Genomic DNA, 22293 nt, shown 5'->3' with positions numbered 1-22293 from the left:
CTCTGTCTCTCTCCCTCTCTCTCCTTCTCCTTCTCCCTCTTTCTCTCTCCTTCTCGCTCCATCTCCCTCTCTCCCTCTCTCTCTCCCGATCTCCCTCCTCCCCCCCCCTCTCTCTCTCCCTCTGTCTCTCCCCCTGTCTCTCCTGTTGTCTCTTTTTTCCATTAGAATTCTCTCTCTCTCTCTCTCCCCCTCTCTGTCTCTCCCTCTCTGTCTCTCACCCTGTCTCTCACCCTGTCTCTCACTCTGTCTCTCCTGAGGACAGACAGTGAAAAGTGCAATGTAATTTAAAAAATAAATACAATGTTTTCACCTTTAAGATAAAGCAAAGCAGTACGACAAAAACAACAACACATAGTTACACATGGGATCATCATACTTTGTCATGTGGCTTCATACCATGTCGTGTGGCTTTCATACCATGTCATGTGGCTTTCATACCATGTCGTGTGGCTTTCATACCATGTCATGTGGCTTTCATACCATTTCAAATCGGTGGGCCTGTTGTCCAGACCTCTGGCAGTCTCTATGGGGGTGCCACAGGGATCAATTCTCGGGCAGACTCTTTTCTCTGTGTATTTCAATGATGTCTCTCTTGCTGCGGGTGATTCTTTGATCCACCTCTACGCAGACAAACTTGTTCTCAACTAGCCTACCTCGTTAAAGTTCAAATGAAAATAAATAATTAAAAAATGTGGCTTTCATACCATGTCATGTGGCTTTCATACCATGTCATGTGGCTTTCATACCATGTCATGTGGCTTTCATACCATGTCATGTGGCTTTCATACCATGTCATGTGGTTTTCATACCATGCCATGTGGCCTTCATACCATGCCATGTGGATTTCATACCATGTCATGTGGCCTTCATACCATGTTATGTGGCTTTCATACCATGTCATGTGGCTTTCATACCATGTCATGTGGCTTTCATACCATGTCATGTGGCTTTCATACCATGTCATGTGGCTTTCATACCATGCCATGTGGCTTTCATACCATGTTATGTGGCTTTCATACCATGTCATGTGGCTTTCATACCATGCCATGTGGCTTTCATACCATGTTATGTGGCTTTCATACCATGTCATGTGGCTTTCATACCATGTCATGTGGCTTTCATACCATGTCGTGTGGCTTTCATACCATGTCGTGTGGCTTTCATACCATGTCATGTGGCTTTCATACCATGTCATGTGGCTTTCATACCATGTCATGTGGCTTTCATACCATGTCATGTGGCTTTCATACCATGTCATGTGGCTTTCATACCATGTCATGTGGCTTCATACCATGTCATGTGGCTTTCATACCATGTCATGTGGCTTTCATACCATGTCATGTGGCTTTCATACCATTTCATGTGGCTTTCATACCATGTCATGTGGCTTTCATACCATGTCATGTGGCTTTCATACCATGTTATGTGGCTTTCATACCATGTTATGTGGCTTTCATACAATGGCATGTGGCTTTCATACCATGTCATGTGGCCTTCATACCATGTTATGTGGCTTTCATACCATGTCATGTGGCTTCTTAATAATGTTGAGACTGGCCTATTACTATTACTATTATTATTATTATTATTATTATTATTATTCTCATTAATATTGTTGTTGTAGTTCCTGTTAATGGTATTCCCATTTCCACTACTACTACTTCAATGACTATTATTGATGCCTTATTGCTGTTGGTCCCACAATTTTTCATTATATAGTTTGGACATCTACTCATTCAAGGGTTTTTCTTTGTTTTTTACTATTTTCTACATTTTACTATTTTCTACAAGACAACAAAATCATGAAACAACACATGTGAATCATGTAGTAACCCAAAAAGTGTTAAACAAATCAAAATATATTTTATATTTGAGATTCTTTAAAATAGCCACCCTTTGCCTTGATGACAGCTTTGAACAATCTTGGCATCCTCTCAACCAGCTTCACGAGGTAGTCACCTGGAATGCATTTCAATTAACAGGTGTGCCTTGTTAAAAGTTAATTTGTGGAATTTATTTTCTTCTTAATGTGTTTGAGACAATCAGTTGTGTTGTGACAAGGTAGGGGTGGTATACAGAAGATAGCTCTATTTGGTAAAAGACCAAGTCCATATTATGGCAAGAATAGCTCAAATAAGTAAAGAGAAACAACAGTCCATCATTACTTTAAAACATGAAGGTCAGTCAATGTGGAAAAGCGCTATGATGAAACTGTCTCTCATGAGGACCACCACAGGAAACGAAGACCCAGAGTTACCTCTGCTGCAGAGGAAAAGTTCATTAGAGTTAACTGCACGTCAGATTGCAGCCAGTGTTGCCAACTCATTTTCAGGGGAAGTTGCTGGAGGCAGGTCAATTTGTTGCTAAAAGTTGCTAAATACACGTTGTGATGTCATTGCGTGATGACGTCATTGCGTGATGACGTCATTACGTAATAACGTAAAACTGCGCCATTACGTAGAATACACAATAACGTTTCTCAAATTGACTGGCCATCTCGTTGAAAAATATGAGTTAGTTTCTCTCAAACCTATCCCCAACACTTCACACAGGAGCAACAGATCAATAGACACCCCACCCAGACCAGCGAGACACCCTCCCAGACCTGCAGGACCCCCCCCCTGGACCTACACATAGAGGACCCACGCCAAGAGGACCTACATCCAGACCACAGCACCCCCAGACACATCCACACCCCCAACCCAACCAATCAACAGCCCCCCACGTCAACCATGCCCACACCCCATTTAGGCCCCCTCAGATCAAACCTATGCCACTCCTGTCCACCCCATGCACCCCACCCCCGCAAAGAGGGCCTCAACATGGAAGTCACACATACGCCCAGGTAGTGAGCGGGCAAACAGGCCCAACCCCCACTCTTACACTCGCCCAAGCCAATGGCATGTACCAGATGCTCAGCAGACTCTGCTCACACTTACTGGCCTGAGGCCAAAACACGACCAACAACATTGGACACTTTATGGAACAAAAAGCCTTCACTATTTCATCCTGGAATATCCAAGGCCTGAGGTCATCTGCCTTTGGCCTAAAGAGCAGGAACCCGAACTTCACCAAAGAAATCGGTAATACAGACATTGTCATCCTGCAAGAAACCTGGTATAGAGGAGACGGACCCACTGGTTGCCCTCTAGGTTTCAGAGAGCTAGTAGTCCCATCCACCAAACTACCAGGTGTGAAACATGGAAGGGACTCGGGGGGTATGCTAATTTGGTATAGAGCGGACCTAACTCACTCCATTAAATGAATCAAAACAGGAACATTTTTCATTTGGCTAGAAATTCAAAAAGGAAATTATCTTAACAGAGAAACATGTCCTCCTGTGTGCTACCTATATCCCCCCACTAGAATCCCCATACTTTAAGGAAGACAGCTTCTCCATCCTGGAGGAGGAAATCAATCATTTCCAGGCCCAGGGACATGTACTAGCCTGTGGCGACCTAAATGCCAGAACCGGACAAGAACCTGACACCCTCAGCACACAGGGGGACAAACACCTTCCTGCAGGTGACAGCAACTCCTGCAGCTCTGTTGCACGCTGGGTATGTACATAGTCAATGGTAGGCTTCGAGGGGACTCCTATGGTAGGTACACCTATAGCTCATCTCTTGGCAGTAGTACTGTAGACTACTTTATCACTGACCTCATCCCAGAGTCTCTCAGAGCGTTCACAGTCAGCCCACCGACACCCCTATCAGACCACAGCAAAACCACAGTCTACTTGAACAGAGCAATACTCAATCACGTGGCATCAAAGCCAAAGGAACTGAGTAAAATTAAGAAATGCTATCGATGGAAGGAATGCAGTTTGGAAACCTACCAAAACACAATTAGGCAACAACAAATTCAATCCCTTTTAGACAATTTCCTGGGTAAATTGTTCCACTGCAATAGTGAAGGTGTAAACTTGGCAGTAGAAAGTCTTAACAGTATATTTGACCTCCCAGCTTCCTTATCAAATCTAAAAATCTCAAATAGAAAACTGAAGAAAATGAACAACAATGACAAATGGTTTGATGAAGAATGCAACAATCAAAGAAAGAAACTGAGAAACCTGACCAACCAAAAACATAGAGACCCGGAAAACCTGAGTCTACGCCTTCACTATGGTGAATCACTAAAACAATACAGAAATACACTACGGAAAACCTGAGTCTACGCCTTCACTATGGTGAATCACTAAAACAATACAGAAATACACTACGGAAAACCTGAGTCTACGCCTTCACTATGGTGAATCACTAAAACAATACAGAAATACACTACGGAAAACCTGAGTCTACGCCTTCACTATGGTGAATCACTAAAACAATACAGAAATACACTACGGAAAACCTGAGTCTACGCCTTCACTATGGTGAATCACTAAAACAATACAGAAATACACTACGGAAAACCTGAGTCTACGCCTTCACTATGGTGAATCACTAAAACAATACAGAAATACACTACGGAAAACCTGAGTCTACGCCTTCACTATGGTGAATCACTAAAACAATACGGAAATACACTACGGAAAACCTGAGTCTACGCCTTCACTATGGTGAATCACTAAAACAATACAGAAATACACTACGGAAAACCTGAGTCTACGCCTTCACTATGGTGAATCACTAAAACAATACAGAAATACACTACGGAAAACCTGAGTCTACGCCTTCACTATGGTGAATCACTAAAACAATACAGAAATACACTACGGAAAACCTGAGTCTACGCCTTCACTATGGTGAATCACTAAAACAATACAGAAATACACTACGGAAAACCTGAGTCTACGCCTTCACTATGGTGAATCACTAAAACAATACAGAAATACACTACGGAAAACCTGAGTCTACGCCTTCACTATGGTGAATCACTAAAACAATACAGAAATACACTACGGAAAACCTGAGTCTACGCCTTCACTATGGTGAATCACTAAAACAATACAGAAATACACTACGGAAAACCTGAGTCTACGCCTTCACTATGGTGAATCACTAAAACAATACAGAAATACACTACGGAAAAAGAAGGAACAGCACGTCAGAAATCAGCTCAATGTAATTGAAGAATCCATAGACTCTAACCACTTCTGGGAAAATTGGAAAACACTAAACAAACAACAACACAAAGAAGTATCTATCCAAAATGGAGATGTATGGGTAAAACACTTCTCCAATCGTTTTGGCTCTATAACAAAGAATAAACAGCAAAAACATATACATGATCAAATACAGATCTTAGAATCTACTATTAAAGACTACCAGAACCACCTGGATTGTCCAATTACCTTGAACGAGTTACAGGACAAAATAAAAACCCTCCAACCCAAAAAGGCCTGTGGTGTTGATGGTATCCTCAATGAAATGATCAAATATACAGACAACAAATTCCAAATGGCTATACTAAAACTCTTTAACATCATCCTTAGCTCTGGCATCTTCCCCAATACTTTGAACCAAGGACTGATCACCCCAATCTACAAAAGTGGAGACAAATTTGACCCCAATAACTACTGTGGAATATGTGTCAACAGTAACCTTGGGAAAATCCTCTGCATTATCATTAACAGCAGACTCGTACATTTCCTCAATGAAAACAATGTACTGAGCAAATTTCAAATTGGCTTTTTACCAAATTACCGTACAACAGACCAGGTATTCACCCTGCACACCCTAATTGACAACCAAACAAACCAAAACAAAGGAAAAGTCTTCTCATGCTTTGTTGATTTCAAAAAAGCATTTGACTCAATCGAAGGCTTTTGAGGGTCTGCTATACAAATTGATGGAAAGTGATGTTGGGGGTAAAACACACAACATTATAAAATCCATGTACACAAACAACAAGTGTGTGGTTAAAATTGGCAAAAAACACACACATTCCTTCACACAGGGTCGTGGGGTGAGACAGGGATGCAGCTTAAGCCCCACCCTCTTCAACATATATATCAACTAATTGGCGCGGGCACTAGAAAAGTCTGCAGCACCTGGCCTCATCCTACTAGAATCCAAAGTCAAATGTCTACTGTTTGCTGGTGATCTGGTACTTCTGTCACCAACCAAGGAGGGCCTACAGCAGCACCTAGATCTTCTGCACAGATTCTGTCAGACCTGGGCCCTGACAGTAAATCTCAGTAAGACCAAAATAATGGTCCAAAAAGGTCCAGTCGCCAGGACCACAAATACAAATTCCATCTTGACACTGTTGCCCTAGAGCACACAAAAAAACTATACATACCTTGGCCTAAACATCAGCGCCACAGGTTACTTCCACAAAGCTGTGAACGATCTGAGAAACAAGGCAAGAAGGGCATTCTATGCAATCAAAAGGAGCATAAATTTCAACATACCAATTAGGATCTGGCTAAAAATACTTGAATCAGTCATAGAGCCCATTGCCCTTTACGGTTGTGAGGTCTGGGGTCCGCTCACCAACCAAGACTTCACAAAATGGGACAAACACCAAATTGAGACTCTGCATGCAGAATTCTGCAAAAATATCCTCTGTGTACAACGTAGAACACCAAATAATGCATGCAGAGCAGAATTAGGCGAATACCCACTAATTATCAAAATCCAGAAAAGAGACATTAAATTCTATAACCACCTAAAATGAAGCGATTCCCAAACCTTCCATAACAAAGCCATCACCTACAGAGAGATGAACCTGGAGAAGAGTCCCCTAAGCAAGCTGGTCCTGGGGCTCTGTTCACAAACACAAACACACCCCACAGAGCCCCAGGACAGCAGCACAATTAAACCCAACCAAATCATGAGAAAACAAAAAGATAATTATTTGACACATTGGAAAGAATTAACAAAAAAACTGAGCAAACGAGAATGCTATTTGGCCCTAAACAGAGAGTACACAGTGGCAGAATACCTGACCACTGTGACTGACCCAAACTTAAGGAAAGCGTTGACTATGTACAGACTTAGTGAGCATAGCCTTGCTATTGAGAAAGAGAAGACAGGCTATGTGCTCACTGCCCACAAAATGGGGTGGAAACTGAGCTGCACTTCCTGCCCTCCTTCCACATGTATGACCATATTAGAGACACATATTTCCCTCAGATTACACAGGCCCACAAAGAAATTGAAAACAAATCAAATGTTAATAAATTCCCATATCTTCTGGGTGAAATACCAGTGTGCCATCACAGCAGCAAGAATATGGACCTGTCGCCACAAGAAAAGGGCAACCAGTGAAGAACAAACACTTTTGGAAATACAACCAATATTTATGTTTATTTATTTTTCCTTTTGTACTTGAACTATTTGCACCTAATGTGACATTTGAAATGTCTTTATTCTTTTGAACTTTTGTGAGTGTAATGTTTACTGTTCATTTTTTAAATTATTTATTTCACTTTTGTTTATTATCTATTTCACTTGCTTTGGCCCTTGCCTATAAAGCCCATTGAATTGAAATTGAAATGGAGAGAGCTGGGAGAGAGAGAGAGAGCAGGCAGAGAGAGCAGGAGACTATATCAGATACACAGTGACAACAGTGCCAGTCCTGGTCAGTGACAGTGTGATTGGAAGTGTGACAGTGACAATGACAGTTACCTAGTGACGAGCACGGCCGTGTCCACAGGTGGGATGTCATCCCTGCCCCCGGGCACGTAATTGTTGCCTAAGTAACGGGGGCCGCCGTACTCCTCCCACTGCCACTGACAGAAGCTCTCCAAGGACCTTTCTCCGTGGTGGCCCACTTTCAGCTTGTCCTGTAGAGGAAACAGGGAAGGAAGCAAGACAAGGAGATAATGAGAGGAGATGAGGACATAATCTATCCAGAGCCCTCTCTCCGTGGTGGCCCACTTTCAGCTTGTCCTGTAGAGGAAACAGGGAAGGAAGCATGACAAGGAGATAATGAGAGGAGATGAGGACATAATCTATCCAGAGCCCTCTCTCCGTGGTGGCCCACTTTCAGCTTGTCCTGTAGAGGAAACAGGGAAGGAAGCAAGACAAGGAGATAATGAGAGGAGATGAGGACATAATCTATCCAGAGCCCTCTCTCCGTGGTGGCCCACTTTCAGCCTGTCCTGTGGAAAAAACAGAACAGCATCACACACCGGGTCAGGGAAGGAAAAGAGGAAAGGAGACAAGAAACAAGGAGACAATAATAGAGGAGAATTGAAGAGAGCTCTCCCTCTCTGTGGAAAGAGGAGAAGTGACAAAAGCCCTTGTATTAGGATGAAGTGTCCTCAAGAAAGCTAGCCAAAAGTCTGTTGAGCCTTTTCCAAGCTGATCCTAGAACTGTGCATAAGGGCGACATCGACCGTGTCGCTTTGTTCTGACACAGAGGTTGGTCGTAGTGACTTTCCTAATGGGACATTATATACAGTACTATTATTGAGGTATAAAGCCCTGCTGAGGGTATAGGGGTGAAGTTCACCCTAATTGCTGATATTTGATCAATAATTGCTTTTCACCACTAATGATTAAGGTTAGGATTGGGGGATGGGGAAGCTGATCCTAGATCTGTACTAAGGGAAACTTAACCCCGGAGCCGTGCTGAGGGAGTTTAGGGAGAGATAGCTATTTACAGATGCTGGACCCAGACATGTTATTATACTGACTCTTATCAGTACTGCTCTGCCGAGATGCGCACACACACACACACATACACACACACACACTTGACACCAATTTAGACTGGCTCTCCAGAGCCCTGTTAAAGTAGAGAGACAGGCAATAAAATAGGAAGGGGAACACAGTGGGAAACTCTCTCTCACACACACACATTCCTACTCTTTTTCTCTCTCTGTATCACTCTCTCTATTTCTCTCGCTCACACACACACACACACACACACACATTCCTCCTCTTTCTCTCTCTCTGTATCACTCTCTCTATTTCTCTCTCACACACACACACACATTCCTCCTCTTTCTCTCTCTCTGTATCACTCTCTCTATTTCTTTCCCACACACACACACACACACACACACACACACACACACACACACACACACACACACACGCTCATACACACAGAGGACACATTACAACCCTGAGGCCAATGATAACACTAAGTAGAAAACAGTTGGGTGGGCCCTGACTCTTCAACGACTTAGTATGTGTGGGTCAGAAGGATTCCAAAGTGGTCATAGAAGGTCAAAGAAGGTCAAAGGTTAGAGGTCAGAACTTACTGGGCGGTTGTGGAGCATGACCAGCTTGGTGACCCGTATGTTGATTCTGACGCCCAGACTCTTGCTGTTAAACATGTTGTACACCTGCAAGAGTATTGACCATATCATCATTATCATCATCATTTAAATCAACAATTAATCAACAATTAACATTACTAACAATCATTTGTGAGTGTACTTCAGTGTTCTTAATGAATCAACAACAACAATCATTTGTGAGTGTACTTCAGTGTTCTTAATGAATCAACAATAACAATCATTTGTGAGTGTACTTCAGTGTTCTTAATGAATCAATAATAACAATCATTTGTGAGTGTACTTCAGTGTTCTTAATGAATCAATAATAACAATCATTTGTGAGTGTACTTCAGTGTTCTTAATGAATCAATAATAACAATCATTTACGAACGTGTAATTCACTAATACACCCAAACTAAAAAGCTGATATGAGTGTTGAATGTGGTGTAGGCCATATGGCCCTGGTCTAAAGTAGTGCACTAAGTAGGGAATAAGGATCTATTTGGGAGGTACCACCAGTGTTTCCTACATGGTTAGTTGCTGATTTATTGCGGGTCAAAGCTAGAATAGGGCTGGCTAACAAACATTGCTTTTGTGCCAATAATCACCCAAGTAATCATTTGAAAAATGGGCTTGGAATCCATCAGAGTCAAGACAATAGAAGATGACCACACCACTTTGTTTGCATCCCAAATGGCACCCTACATAGTTCACTACTTTTGACCAAAGCCACAGACAGACAGACACCAACTATCCCTTCTGGAGTCTCTGTACTCTGACTCCCGTTCAGTAAAGCTGCTAATCTACTGTGGTAATGAAGTTAATGCAGCAGCAGTTGAGCCTCAAGCAGAACTGGCAAGAAAAGACACACACACACACACACACACACATCTGCTTTGTTGTCTTTCTAAAAATGACTACAAGCGCAGTAAACAAACAACTATGAAACATAGTAAATAATTATTTAATAGTCATAGCCTCTATGCATTGATCTGAAGACACCCAGGTCCAGTTACTTCACAAGATCGACTGAATTATGATACAATTCTGTGTCTAAATCGCAACCCCAAAACTACACATTAAAATGTTAGATGACAGAAACTTATAAAACAGAATTGAATAATACATAATACATATTGAGACAATGTTCATTTCTGAGACCGAAAACGGTTAAGAGCGTTGGGCCACAACATTCTGCCCTTGAACAAGGCAGTTATCCCCCCAGTCACAACTGCTCCCCAGGTGCCGATGACATGGACGTTGATTAAGACAACCCCCAGCACCTCTCTGGTTGTGTTAAATGCAGTTGTACAACTGACTAGGTATCCCCTTTCCCTTCCCCACACACACCGTCCAAATCAGTCTCTCTCAGCTCAGAAGATCTTTCAAAATGACTTCAAAAGGAGATGACACAGAGAACTGTGTCTGTGACTGTAAAATAACAAAGTAGATTATCTCTCAAACCAGCAGAGCGGCCAAACACACCAGGTGTGCATCCCAGGTGTGCTGTTGAGGGGAGGACGGCTCATAATAATGTTTGACCTGTTTGATGCCATTTCTATGAGCACGTCCTCCCCCATTAGGTGCAACCGGCTGCCTGGGCACAGTCCCCAAGTAGTGCACTACTTCCCTTTGGGCCCTGGTCAAAGGTAGTTCACTACATAGGGAACAGGGTTCGATTTGGAACTCAGGTCACAGTTCCAGCAAAACTAAAGGCCTCGAGGGAATTCTGGCAGTGACTGAAGTTACCAGACTCTCTTCAAGAAACCCTTTACCAGGATATTTCCAGTTCTTCTTAGGTTTTTACCAAACACAAACCTCACCTGTTATCAACAAACTCACTAGTTATCAAACATAACTCACTAGTTATCCAACACAACTCACTAGTTATCCAACACAACTCACTAGTTCTCACCAATTAACCCCTTAATTGGTTATGGGGTCAATTGGAAAAAGCACCTTCAATCTACACAGATCTTCTAGTGTATTATAGTGCTTCCTCCACTTGATATGTTCTACACATCTTCTAGTGTATTATAGTGCTTCCTCCACTTGATATGTTCTACACAGATCTTCTAGTGTATTATAGTGCTTCCTCCACTTGATATGTTCTACACAGATCTTCTAGTGTATTATAGTGCTTCCTCCACTTGATATGTTCTACACAAATCCCTGGTCATTTCTTTATGTACAGTACATGTGACTTAAAAATACTGAAAAATACTGCCTTGAAATATACTTTGTAATCAAAATAAAATGCATTTTGGTGTATATGGTTAACCTGGAGGTATTTCCACAGAGTACTGTGAAGGTATAACCAGGGTGGATGCCTGCCCCCCCATCTCTCTCTTTTCTCCTCCTGGCGCTCTCTCTTCCCTCATGCCTATCCCTGTCTCTCCTGCCCAGACCTTGGCTGGCTGTACTGCTGTGTTGATCTCTGTCCAACAGCTCTGCCTCGGAGCGTTGTTTAAGCAGTAGGCTTATCCCCCTCTCCCTCCCTCTTTTGCCCTCCCTGCTTCCCTCCTGTCTTTCCTTCTGTCTCTCTGCTCTCTCGCCATTCTTCCTTCACTAATGCCTTTTCCCCTCTCTCACTCTCCCTCCCTCTCCCTCCCTCCTCTTCCCCTCTCTCACTCTCCCTCCCTCCCTCTCCCTCCTTCCTCTTCCCCTCTCTCACTCTCCCTCCCTCCTCTTCCCCTCTCTCACTCTCCCTCCCTCTCCCTCCCTCCTCTTCCCCTCTCTCACTCTTCCTCCCTCTCCCTCCCTCCTCTTCCCCTCTCTCACTCTCCCTCCCTCTCCCTGCCTCCTCTTCACCTCTCTCACTCTCCCTCTCCCTCCCTCCTCTTTCCCTCTCGCACTCTCCCTCCCTCTCTGTCTCCCTCTCCCTCTCCTACTTTTCTCCCCTCTCTCTCTCTGTCTCCCTCTCCCTCCTTCCTCTTCCCCCCTCTCTCTCTCCCTCCCTCTCTGCCCTGTGAGCAGCAGGTTGAATCAGTTGGCTGTTCAGGGAGTTTTAATGAGAAACTGAAAGGGTGAGAAACAGAAGCTGAGTCCCAAAGGGAACCCTATTCCCTACATAGTGCACTTTTTATCAGGGCCCGTAGGTCACAAGTCAACGGTAGTGTACTATGTGGGGAATAGGGTGCTATTTTGGATGCATATAGAAAAACAGCGTTACAGTTCTCTGGTACTGGCCGGTCTCTCTCAGAGCTAAACCAGCTAGCCACAAAGCCAAGAGAAACATGGGAGGTGGCATTGTCAAAACGAAGCTCGTTAACGTGTCTTTAACCTTTCAAACATGGTAGTGAGCCGCTCAACAGCGTGTGTACAACTCAGAGACTTAATTAGTCCTCAAATCCACAAAAGTCCCCACAAGGATAGTAAAACAAGGAGAATTCTCCTCGTGGAGTTATCATTTCCCACGTCCCCATGAGGACAGAGGCTATTTCAACCTTAGGGGTTAGCTTTAGGGTTAAGGTTACAATGCTGGTTAGGGTTAGGGGTTAGCTTTAGGGTTAAGGTTACAATTCTGGTTAGGGTTAGGGGTTAGCTTTAGGGTTAAGGTTACAATGCTGGTTAGGGTTAGGGGTTAGCTTTAGGGTTAAGGTTACAATTCTGGTTAGGGTTAGGGGTTAGCTTTAGGGTTAAGGTTACAATGCTGGTTAGGGTTAGGGGTTAGCTTTAGGGTTAAGGTTACAATTCTGGTTAGGGTTAGGGGTTAGCTTTAGGGTTAAGGTTACAATTCTGGTTAGGGTTAGGGGTTAGCTTTAGGGTTAAGGTTACAATTCTGGTTAGGGTTAGGGGTTAGCTTTAGGGTTAAGGTTACAATTCTGGTTAGGGTTAGGGGTTAGTGGTTAAGATTAGGAATATGGTAAGGGTTAGGGTTAAGGGTTAAGGAAAACAGGATTTTGAATGGAAATCAATTTTAGGTCCCCACGACAACAGAATAACATAACATGTGTGTGTGCGTGTATTCATTTATGCATGCATATGAGCGTGTCAAGCATCCTTACCATGTTCATGACGGTGAGCAGGAATCTCTGCGCGGCCTCTGCCCCATGGTACTGCACCATGTCTGAGTCTGCCACCACCACCGTCTCTACCGTATACAACCCATTCAGATGGATGGTGTTCCTCCTTCTACGGCCCTCCTCCACTCCCTTCTGCCTCTTCTTCCTCACTACGGGGGACAGAGACACACAAAGATGGATTATTATTTGCTGTTCCACCATAGCCTGGTCACAGATCACAGCAAACCACTAGGAGTTTGCAAGACAACACAACAGATGTGGTCCCAGGCTATGTTTATTAAATGAAATCTAATTTTATTTGTCACATACACATGGTTAGCAGATGTTAATGTGAGTGTAGCGAAATGCTTGTGCTTCTATTTCCGACAATGCAGTAATAACCAACGAAGATGCAGTAGATTAGTTTACTGCATCTTAACAAGACAACACAACAGATGTGGTCCCAGGCTAGGCTTACAGCATCTTAACAAGAAAACACAACAGATGTGGTCCCAGGCTTGGTTTACAGCATCTTAACAAGAAAACACAACAGATGTGGTCCCAGGCTAGGTTTACAGCATCTTAACAAGACAACACAACAGATGTGGTACCAGGCTAGGCTTACAGCATCTTAACAAGAAAACACAACAGATGTTGTCCCAGGCTAGGCTTACAGCATCTTAACAAGAAAACACAACAGATGTGGTCCCAGGCTAGGCTTACAGCATCTTAACAAGCCAAGCTGACAGGGACAAGAACAGAGACAATGCCAGCTACAGTAGACATTCCATTACACAGTCGTTGAGCTGAAGAATCCCGTATAGATACTTTCATTTGGGCATCACACAGCATCTATTCGTTTTGGGTTATAAAATGCTTAATAAGTTAGTGGTTGGTAAGTAGCAAGGTAAATAAAACCAGTGTGAAGCACTTCTCTCCATGACTGGAAACACAGAAGAAAACCCATTTTGTAATTGTGATTTGGGTGAACTAACTCTTTAAGTAAAGATGGATGACAGACTGACAGATAAAGAGACGGACAGATGAAAAAGATGTTCATTCTGGATGAGACGCCACAAAGTTTCTCTCTCAAACAAACACTTGTCACGACCTCTCTTTATTTCTTCTCTCCCTCTGCTTTAACTTACCCCAGTCCCCTGGAAGAGACCACCACCACATACTCTATGACCAGGAGTTATATTAGGCCGAATCATATTCAATGAAATAGTTTCAGTACTCTGACCAATGTTATGAGAACAAGGCCTGGGTTGGCCCATTCGCTAAGTCATCCCAGACTCAATGGGAAGTCCAATGTCTTCCATTGGAAAGACAAGGCACAGCTAGTTTACGTAAGAGTGGTGGAATAAACAATGGTACAACCACTGCAGCAACAACAGGACTTCATGGGCCACATTAAAGGGGCAATCTGCAGTTCAAAGAACATGAATGTAGTCAATCAAATCAAATTAGATTTGTCATATACACATGTTTAGCAGATGTTATTGCGGGTGTAGTGAAATGCTTGTGTTTCTAGCTCCAACAGTGCAGTAATATGTAACAATTCACAACAATACCTACAATACACACAACCTAAAGTAAAATAACGGAATTAAGGAATATATAAATATTAGGATGAGCAATGTCAGAGTGGCATTGACTAAAACACAGTACAATAGAATACTGTATATATATATATATATATATATACATGAGTAAAGCAAAAATTTGTGAACATGATTAAAGTCACTGACTTTGTTAACAGCTGAGGGACAGGGCTGGAGAAATGTAACCATCATCAAATTCATAGACAGAGGTATGGATGCAAGGACTGACCATCCATGAGATAAAAGTATAGGTTTTTCTATGTTTTGAGGCTATACAGTATTTGTTTACAATTACATGATTCCAAGCTTATATTTTGGGTTATTTATTTATTTTACCTTTATTTAACTAGGCAAGACATTTAAGAACAAATTCTTATTTACAATGACGGCCTAGGAACAGTGGGTTAACTGCCTGTTCAGGGGCAGAACGACAGACTTGTACCTTGTCAGCTTGGGGGTTTGAACTTGCAACCTTCCGGTTACTAGTCCAACGCTCTAACCACGAGGCTACCCTGCCTCCCCATGATGAGGTACAACAGTTGAACTAAGCTTATAAAACATTTATAAGATATATTCTTAAAAAATGTATGAAAATGTTAAATTGTAAAAGACTGAAGTTCCCCTTTAAGGAGGACTCGCTGCACACACTACCTTCGGTTCTCATCAGAGATGCATGGTTAACTAAAGCCTTTGTGCTGTAGCACCGCCTCTAGCAAAACTGTGTGAGAGACCTTAGTAACAACAGATTGGGTAACACTACCATAAAGCCAAAAGTCATAACGCATTATGATGAGATAATGCATTATGATGTGGTTATAATGCATTATGATGTGGTTATAATGCATTATGATGTGGTTATAATGCATTATGATGTGGTTATAATGTATTATGATGTGGTTATAATGTATTATGATGTGGTTATAATGCATAATGATGTGGTTATAATGCATAATGATGTGGTTATAATGCATAATGATGTGGTTATAATGCATTACGATGTGGTTATAATGTATTACGATGTGGTTATAATGCATTACGATGTGGTTATAATGCATTACGATGTGGTTATAATGCATTACGATGTGGTTATAATGCATTACGATGTGGTTATAATGCATTACGATGTGGTTATAATGCATTACGATGTGGTTATAATGCATTATGATGTGGTTATAATGCATTATGATGTGGTTATAATGCATTATGATGTGGTTAATGCAATATGATGTGGTTATAATGTAATATGATGTGGTTATAATGTAATATGATGTGGTTATAATGTAATATGATGTGGTTATAATGCATTATGATGAGGTTAATGCAATATGATGTGGTTATAATGCATTATGATGTAGTTATAATGTATTATGATGCGGTTATAATGTATTATGATGCTGTTAATGCATTATGTGGTTATAATGCATTATGATGTAGTTATAATGTATTATGATGCGGTTATAATGTATTATGATGCGGTTAATGCATTATGATGTGGTTATAATGCATTACGATGTGGTTATAATGCATTATGATGTGGTTATAATGCATTATGATGTGGTTAATGCAATATGATGTGGTTATAATGTAATATGATGTGATTATAATGCATTATGATGTGGTTAATGCAATATGATTGGGTTATAATGTAATATGATGTGGTTATAATGCATTATGAGGTGGCCAATGCATTATGATGTGGTTATAATGGATCATGACATGGTTAATACATTATGATGTGGTTACAATGCATTATAATGTGGTTAATGCATTACGATGTGGTTATAATGCATTTTGATGTGGTTATAATGCATAATGAGCTGGTTATAATGCATTATAAAGCATGGGTGATCTTCTTATAAAGTCTTATTATCAACTTTCTCTCGATCCTGACTAGTCTCCCAGTCCCCGCCGCTGAAAAAACATCCCCACAGCATGATGCTGCCACCCCCATGTTTCACTGTAGGGATGGTGCCAGGTTTCCTCCAGACGTGACGCTTGGCATTGAGGCCAAAAAAGTTCAACATTATTTTCATCAGACCAGAGAATCTTGTTTCTCATGGTCTGAGTCTTTAGGTGCCTTTTGGTAAACTCCAAACGGGCAGTCATGTGCCTTTTACTAAGGAGTGGCTTCCATCTGGCCACTCAACCATAAAGGCCTGACTGGTGGAGTGCTGCAGAGATGGATATCCTTCTGGAAGGTTCTCCCATCTCCACAGAGGAACTCTGGAGCTCTGTCAGAGAGACCATCGGGTTCTTGGTCACCTCCCTGACCAAGGCCCTTGTCCCCCGATTGCTCAGTTTGGCCGGGCGGCCAGTTCTAGGAAGAGTCTTGGTGGTTCCAAACTTCTTCCATTTAAGAATGATGGAGGCCACTGTGTTCTTATGGACATTCAACGCTGCAGACATGTTTTGGTTCCCTTCCCCAGATCTGTGCCTCGACACAATGCTGTCTCGGAGCTCTAGGGACAATTCTTTCGACCTCATGTCTTGGTTTTTGCTATGACATGCACTGTCAACTTTGGGACCTTATATAGACAGCTGTGTGCCTTTCCAAATCATGTCCAATCAATTGAATTTACCACAGGTGGCCTCCAATCAAGTTGTAGAAACATCTCAAGGATGATCAATGGAAACAGGATGCATCGGAACTTAATTTCAAGTCTCATAGGAAAGTGTCTCAATACTTATGTAAATAAGGTATTTCTGTTTTTTATTTGTAATAATTGTGCATAGATTTCAAAAAAACTGTTTTCGCTTTGTCATTACGGGGTATTGTGTGTAGATTGATGAATTTTATATTTTTTATTTTATTTAAATTTTTAGAATTAAGGCCGTAACGTAACAAAATGTGGAAAAAGTGAAGGGGTCTGAATAGTTTGGGGAAGACATTGTATATGCAATGTGAGACACATCTTACACTGATGATGTTGACAACATGATTGTCTGCAGATCAATACTCATGATACTGTTGTTGCCATGGTTCCCTCTCTTCTTCAAGACTTCCAAGTTCATAACACTGTAGACTGGCAGTAGGGTTGCAAAATTCCGGTAACTTTCCCCGAAGTCCCAGGTTTTCCAGAAATCCTGGTTTTACGATTCCTGGAATCCTCCAACCAGGATTTCTGGAAAACCTGGACATTTTAGTGGTGGAATGTTTTAGTTAGTGGAATGTTGGAACTCTATCTGGGAGGATATCATTCTATGAAAGTAACAGCCATTTACATGTGTCTGAACTGTCTGAACTGTAACGTTTAAGAACACCCATGAGATATCCCTGTTAGTGGAAGAAGGGCCATGTCATTCCATGTATTTAGTTAAATCAAACCTATTTTCCAGCATATATCTGGAGCTTGTTTCTAGCATGGCTTGCACACACACACACACACACACACACACACACACACACACACACACACACACACACACACACACTTCTGCCGAACTATTGGTTGTGGCGGTATTGTTTGGTTAATCTGTTGTCTGTTAAGGTTGTTTATCTGCGTGGACAAACACTGTGGAAAGATGTTTTGTTCTCAGAAAAGAAGAGTGCTTAGCTTGGGCAATGACAATACAGGACTGTGGAGACTCAGTGAATCAAAAGTCACAAAAGCCATACGTCTCGGGCATGGGAATGCCAAACAGTATAAGACTTATCTATGTGTTGTTGTGATCTTAAAGCCATGTTTATCGCATGGTCTTGTTTCTGTTTAGTGCGTTGGAAAAGGCAAGATGAGAGATCTGTGAATCCCCCAGTTATCTGGTCTAAATAACGTCACACACAACACATTGCAGAACTCTATTGGGTCACATGGAGAAAAACATTTGAAGTAGAACATGAGATACAGACAAACATGAAAATCAGATCCCATGTAACTATAGTAATAATAACAATGTAATAATATGTATACATTCATTACTCAAGTCTATCTGTAAAAACAGTACATGGTATATACTTAACGACATTAGTTCAAACACTGCAAGTAGCTTCTGACAAGGGGAAGATGGTACTCTCTTCAACCCTCTTCTTCATGTCTCCTCTCCCACTTCCTCTCCTCCTCTTCAACCCTCATCTCCCACTTCCTCCCCTCCTCTCCCACTCCTCCTCTTCAACCCTCCTCTACCACTTCCTCCCCTCCTCTCCTCTCCCACTTCCTCCCCTCCTCTCCCACTCCCTCCCCTCCTCTCCTCTCCCACTTCCTCCCCTCCTCTCCCACTTCCTCCCCTCCTCTTCAAACCTCCTCTTCCACTTCCTCTCCTCCTCTTCAACCCTCCTCTCCCACTTCCTCCCCTCCCCTCCTCTCCCACTCCCTCCCCTCCTCTCCCCACTTCCTCCCCTCCTCTCCCACTTCCTCCCCTCCTCTTCAAACCTCCTCTTCCACTTCCTCCCTCCTCTTCAACCCTCGTCTCCCACTCCCCTCCCCACTTCCTCCCCTCCTCCTCTCCCACTCCAAGCATCTGGTACAGATCCTCTTCCACTCCCTTCCTCCCCTCCCCTCCTCTCCCACTCCCTCCCCTCCCTCTCCTCTCCCAACTTCCTCCCCTCCTCTTCAAACCTCCTCTTCCACTTCCTCTCCTCCTCTTCAACCCTCGTCTCCCTCCCCTCCTCTCCCACTCCCTCCCCTCCTCTCCCACTTCCTCTCTTCCTCTTCAACCCTCCTGGCCAACAGAGCTTCCGGACAGAGGGCAGACCAACTCCCACTCCCTCCTTTCACTGATAATTCTCCCACTTCACTCCCTCCCCTCCTCTCCCATTCTTCCTCTTCAGACTCCCCTTCCTCCCCTCCTCCCTCCCTCCCCTCCTCTCCCACTTCCTCTCCTCCTCTTCAACCCTCCTCTCCCACTTCCTCCCCTCCTCTCCCACTCCCCCCCTCTCCCACTTCCTCTCCCCTTCAACCCTCCTCCCCACTCCTCTCCTCACCACTCCCTCCCTGCTCTCCCACTTCCTCTCCTCCTCTTCAACCCTCCTCTGCCACTTCCTCCCCTCCTCTCCCACTCCCTCCCCTCCTCTACCACTCCCTCTCCTGCTCTCCCACTTCCTCTCCTCCTCTTCAACCCTCCTCTCCCACTTCCTCCCCTCCTCTCCCAATTCCTCCCCTCCTCTCTAGCTTCCTCTCCTCCTCTTCAACTCTCCTCTCCCTTTGCTCCTCTTTGACCACTCTCTTTAGTCTGCTGCTCTTCAATCCCTCTCTCCCTCCTCCACTTCATCTCTCAAGCATCTGGTACAGATGTCCCTATACTCTATCAACCTGTAATGTGACAGATAACCACTCTACAGGTGTGGGCAGCCTTCCCACTTAGACCCTACTGTGTCCATGACAACGCAGGCTTGACAGAGGACACATGGCAACCAGACCAACTTCTGACCAATCGGAGGCCAAGGAACTTAAATCGTAATGATTCTTTCACTGATAATTCTTTGCACTTCACTCTTCACTGTCTGTGGACAAATGGATATCTGTCTATAGGCATGTGAGAGCAGCATGTACAATGGACAGGGAAAGATTTCTTTCTGTATTCAAAGTGAAAACTCACAAACAATGTATCAACCAATTGCCATTTGAATAGCAGTGTTTCTAAGACAAGGTCATTCTCAAAGATTGGAGAACAAAATAGAGCTGAGGAAGAAACTCCTTCATATAAAAGCAAGCTTGAAGGCGACATGTGCTTCTCCCTCACGCTGTAATGTGATATCTCACAAACAACTTATCAATCAAATGTTGTTTGAATAGCACTATTTTCAGAAATGAGTGTATTTGTCACAGAATGCTTAACAAATAAAAGCCATATTGAAACTAATAGCCCAAACCCATAGGGCGAACAACAACAGTACTGACTAACTCCCTTAACCTTCTGTCATCAGTCTCATCACCATGCACATCCCACCCAGACAGCAATAAAAGAGGTATTGATGAAGAGCAATAAAGACAACTCCCTTCCTCCCTTTGCAGTGGCCTATACCACAGTCACCAGAGAAGAAATCCAATAACAAGAACAATATTGAGACAAACACAAAACTGTTGCAACCCAAATGACACCCTAGTCCCTTTATAGTGCACTACTTCTGTCCAGGGTCTATAGGGCTCTGGTCAATAGTGGTCCACTTTGTAGGGAATAGGGGGCCATATGGGACAGCACCAACTTGTTTCTGAGTCATACTGAGACAAATAACAGCCTGCTTTGAAATCTTGAGACTAACACACTCAGCACGGGACAATAAAACCTGCCGACTCAACGGTTAGCCAGTGCTGCTGCTGTTATGGGTCTGAAGCAAAGTCCTCTAACCCTGATGTGTAATAACTTTGGAAAAACTGATTGAGGTCCACATCAGCAAAATATAGGAGGACAGAGTGTGTAGATCGACACGAGGGTGGTAACATTTCTGTACCTTTCCCAAAACCCCCAGTCATTTTTCAATCCTAATAGACACATCTGGGTTCTGAGACCTCTCCAGTTCATTACGGTCTACATGGAGATAGAAGCCCATTATAAAGGTCCAAATAGATAGGATCCAGCCTAGACCTAGGCTCTAGACTACAACCAGACTCCAGAGTCACTGTATGGCAGAGAGGTGCCCACATAAAGAGATCACTCAAAGATACCTTTTTTTATCACATCTTAGAAGTGTTATACTAGTGAACTATCCATTTAAGACCTGTCCATTAAAGGGGATGAATCGTTCACTCAAAGAATCTACGTTTGCCAGACATTTCAGTTCCTCATGTGTCCTGTCCTAATTGGCATCTGATTGATGTTCTAGAATCGACCAGGTTGCATCCCAAATGAAACCCTATTCCCTACATAGTGCACTACTATTGGCCCTGGTGGGCCCCGGTCAAAAGGATTACACTCATTAGGGAATAGTGTGCCATTTGGGTTACAGCCAGGAGATACATCAGTCCAATCAGAGCATCACTCCAAAGAGAATCCTTTAACAACTTTAATGATAGAATCCTTTAGATGTTGGAGACAAGTGGAGCATTAATGTTTCAGCTGCCACACCCATCTCTTTGAAGTGTCTGGGAGGGGCTGGAGTAGGTACAGCAAGCTCTAATTGACGTGTCTGAGAGGGACTGGAGAAGGAACAGCAAGCTCTAATTGACGTGTCTGAGAGGGACTGGAGAAGGAACAGCAAGCTCTAATTGACGTGTCTGAGAGGGACTGGAGAAGGAACAGCAAGCTCTAATTGACGTGTCTGAGAGGGACTGGAGAAGGAACAGCAAGCTCTAATTGACGTGTCTGAGAGGGACTGGAGAAGGAACAGCAAGCTCTAATTGATGTGTCTGAGAGGGACTGGAGAAGGAACAGCAAGCTCTAATTGACGTGTCTGAGAGGGACTGGAGAAGGAACAGCAAGCTCTAATTGACGTGTCTGAGAGGGACTGGAGAAGGAACAGCAAGCTCTAATTGACGTGTCTGAGAGGGACTGGAGAAGGAACAGCAAGCTCTAATTGACGTGTCTGAGAGGGACTGGAGAAGGAACAGCAAGCTCTAATTGACGTGTCTGA

General features: G+C 43.1%; 1 protein-coding gene across 1 annotated transcript in view; it reads right to left on the bottom strand.

Annotated features, from left to right (window-relative positions):
- Positions 1-22293, bottom strand: part of LOC135552553 (A disintegrin and metalloproteinase with thrombospondin motifs 17-like) — an 81143-nt gene that overhangs the window by 13581 nt on the left and 45269 nt on the right. Inside the window, exons 4-6 of the mRNA XM_064984253.1 lie at positions 13189-13355; positions 9164-9247; positions 7578-7735 (exon numbers count right to left, since the gene is read on the bottom strand). Coding sequence (XP_064840325.1) covers positions 7578-7735; positions 9164-9247; positions 13189-13355 — 409 coding nt within the window. The remainder of the gene's footprint in view (positions 1-7577; positions 7736-9163; positions 9248-13188; positions 13356-22293) is intronic.

Source organism: Oncorhynchus masou, chromosome 2 (assembly GCF_036934945.1).
Source record: "Oncorhynchus masou masou isolate Uvic2021 chromosome 2, UVic_Omas_1.1, whole genome shotgun sequence".
In the NCBI taxonomy this organism is placed as follows: Eukaryota; Metazoa; Chordata; class Actinopteri; order Salmoniformes; family Salmonidae; genus Oncorhynchus; species Oncorhynchus masou.
Note: the sequence above shows the minus strand (reverse complement) of the source record. Positions and strands in the feature narration are given on the sequence as shown.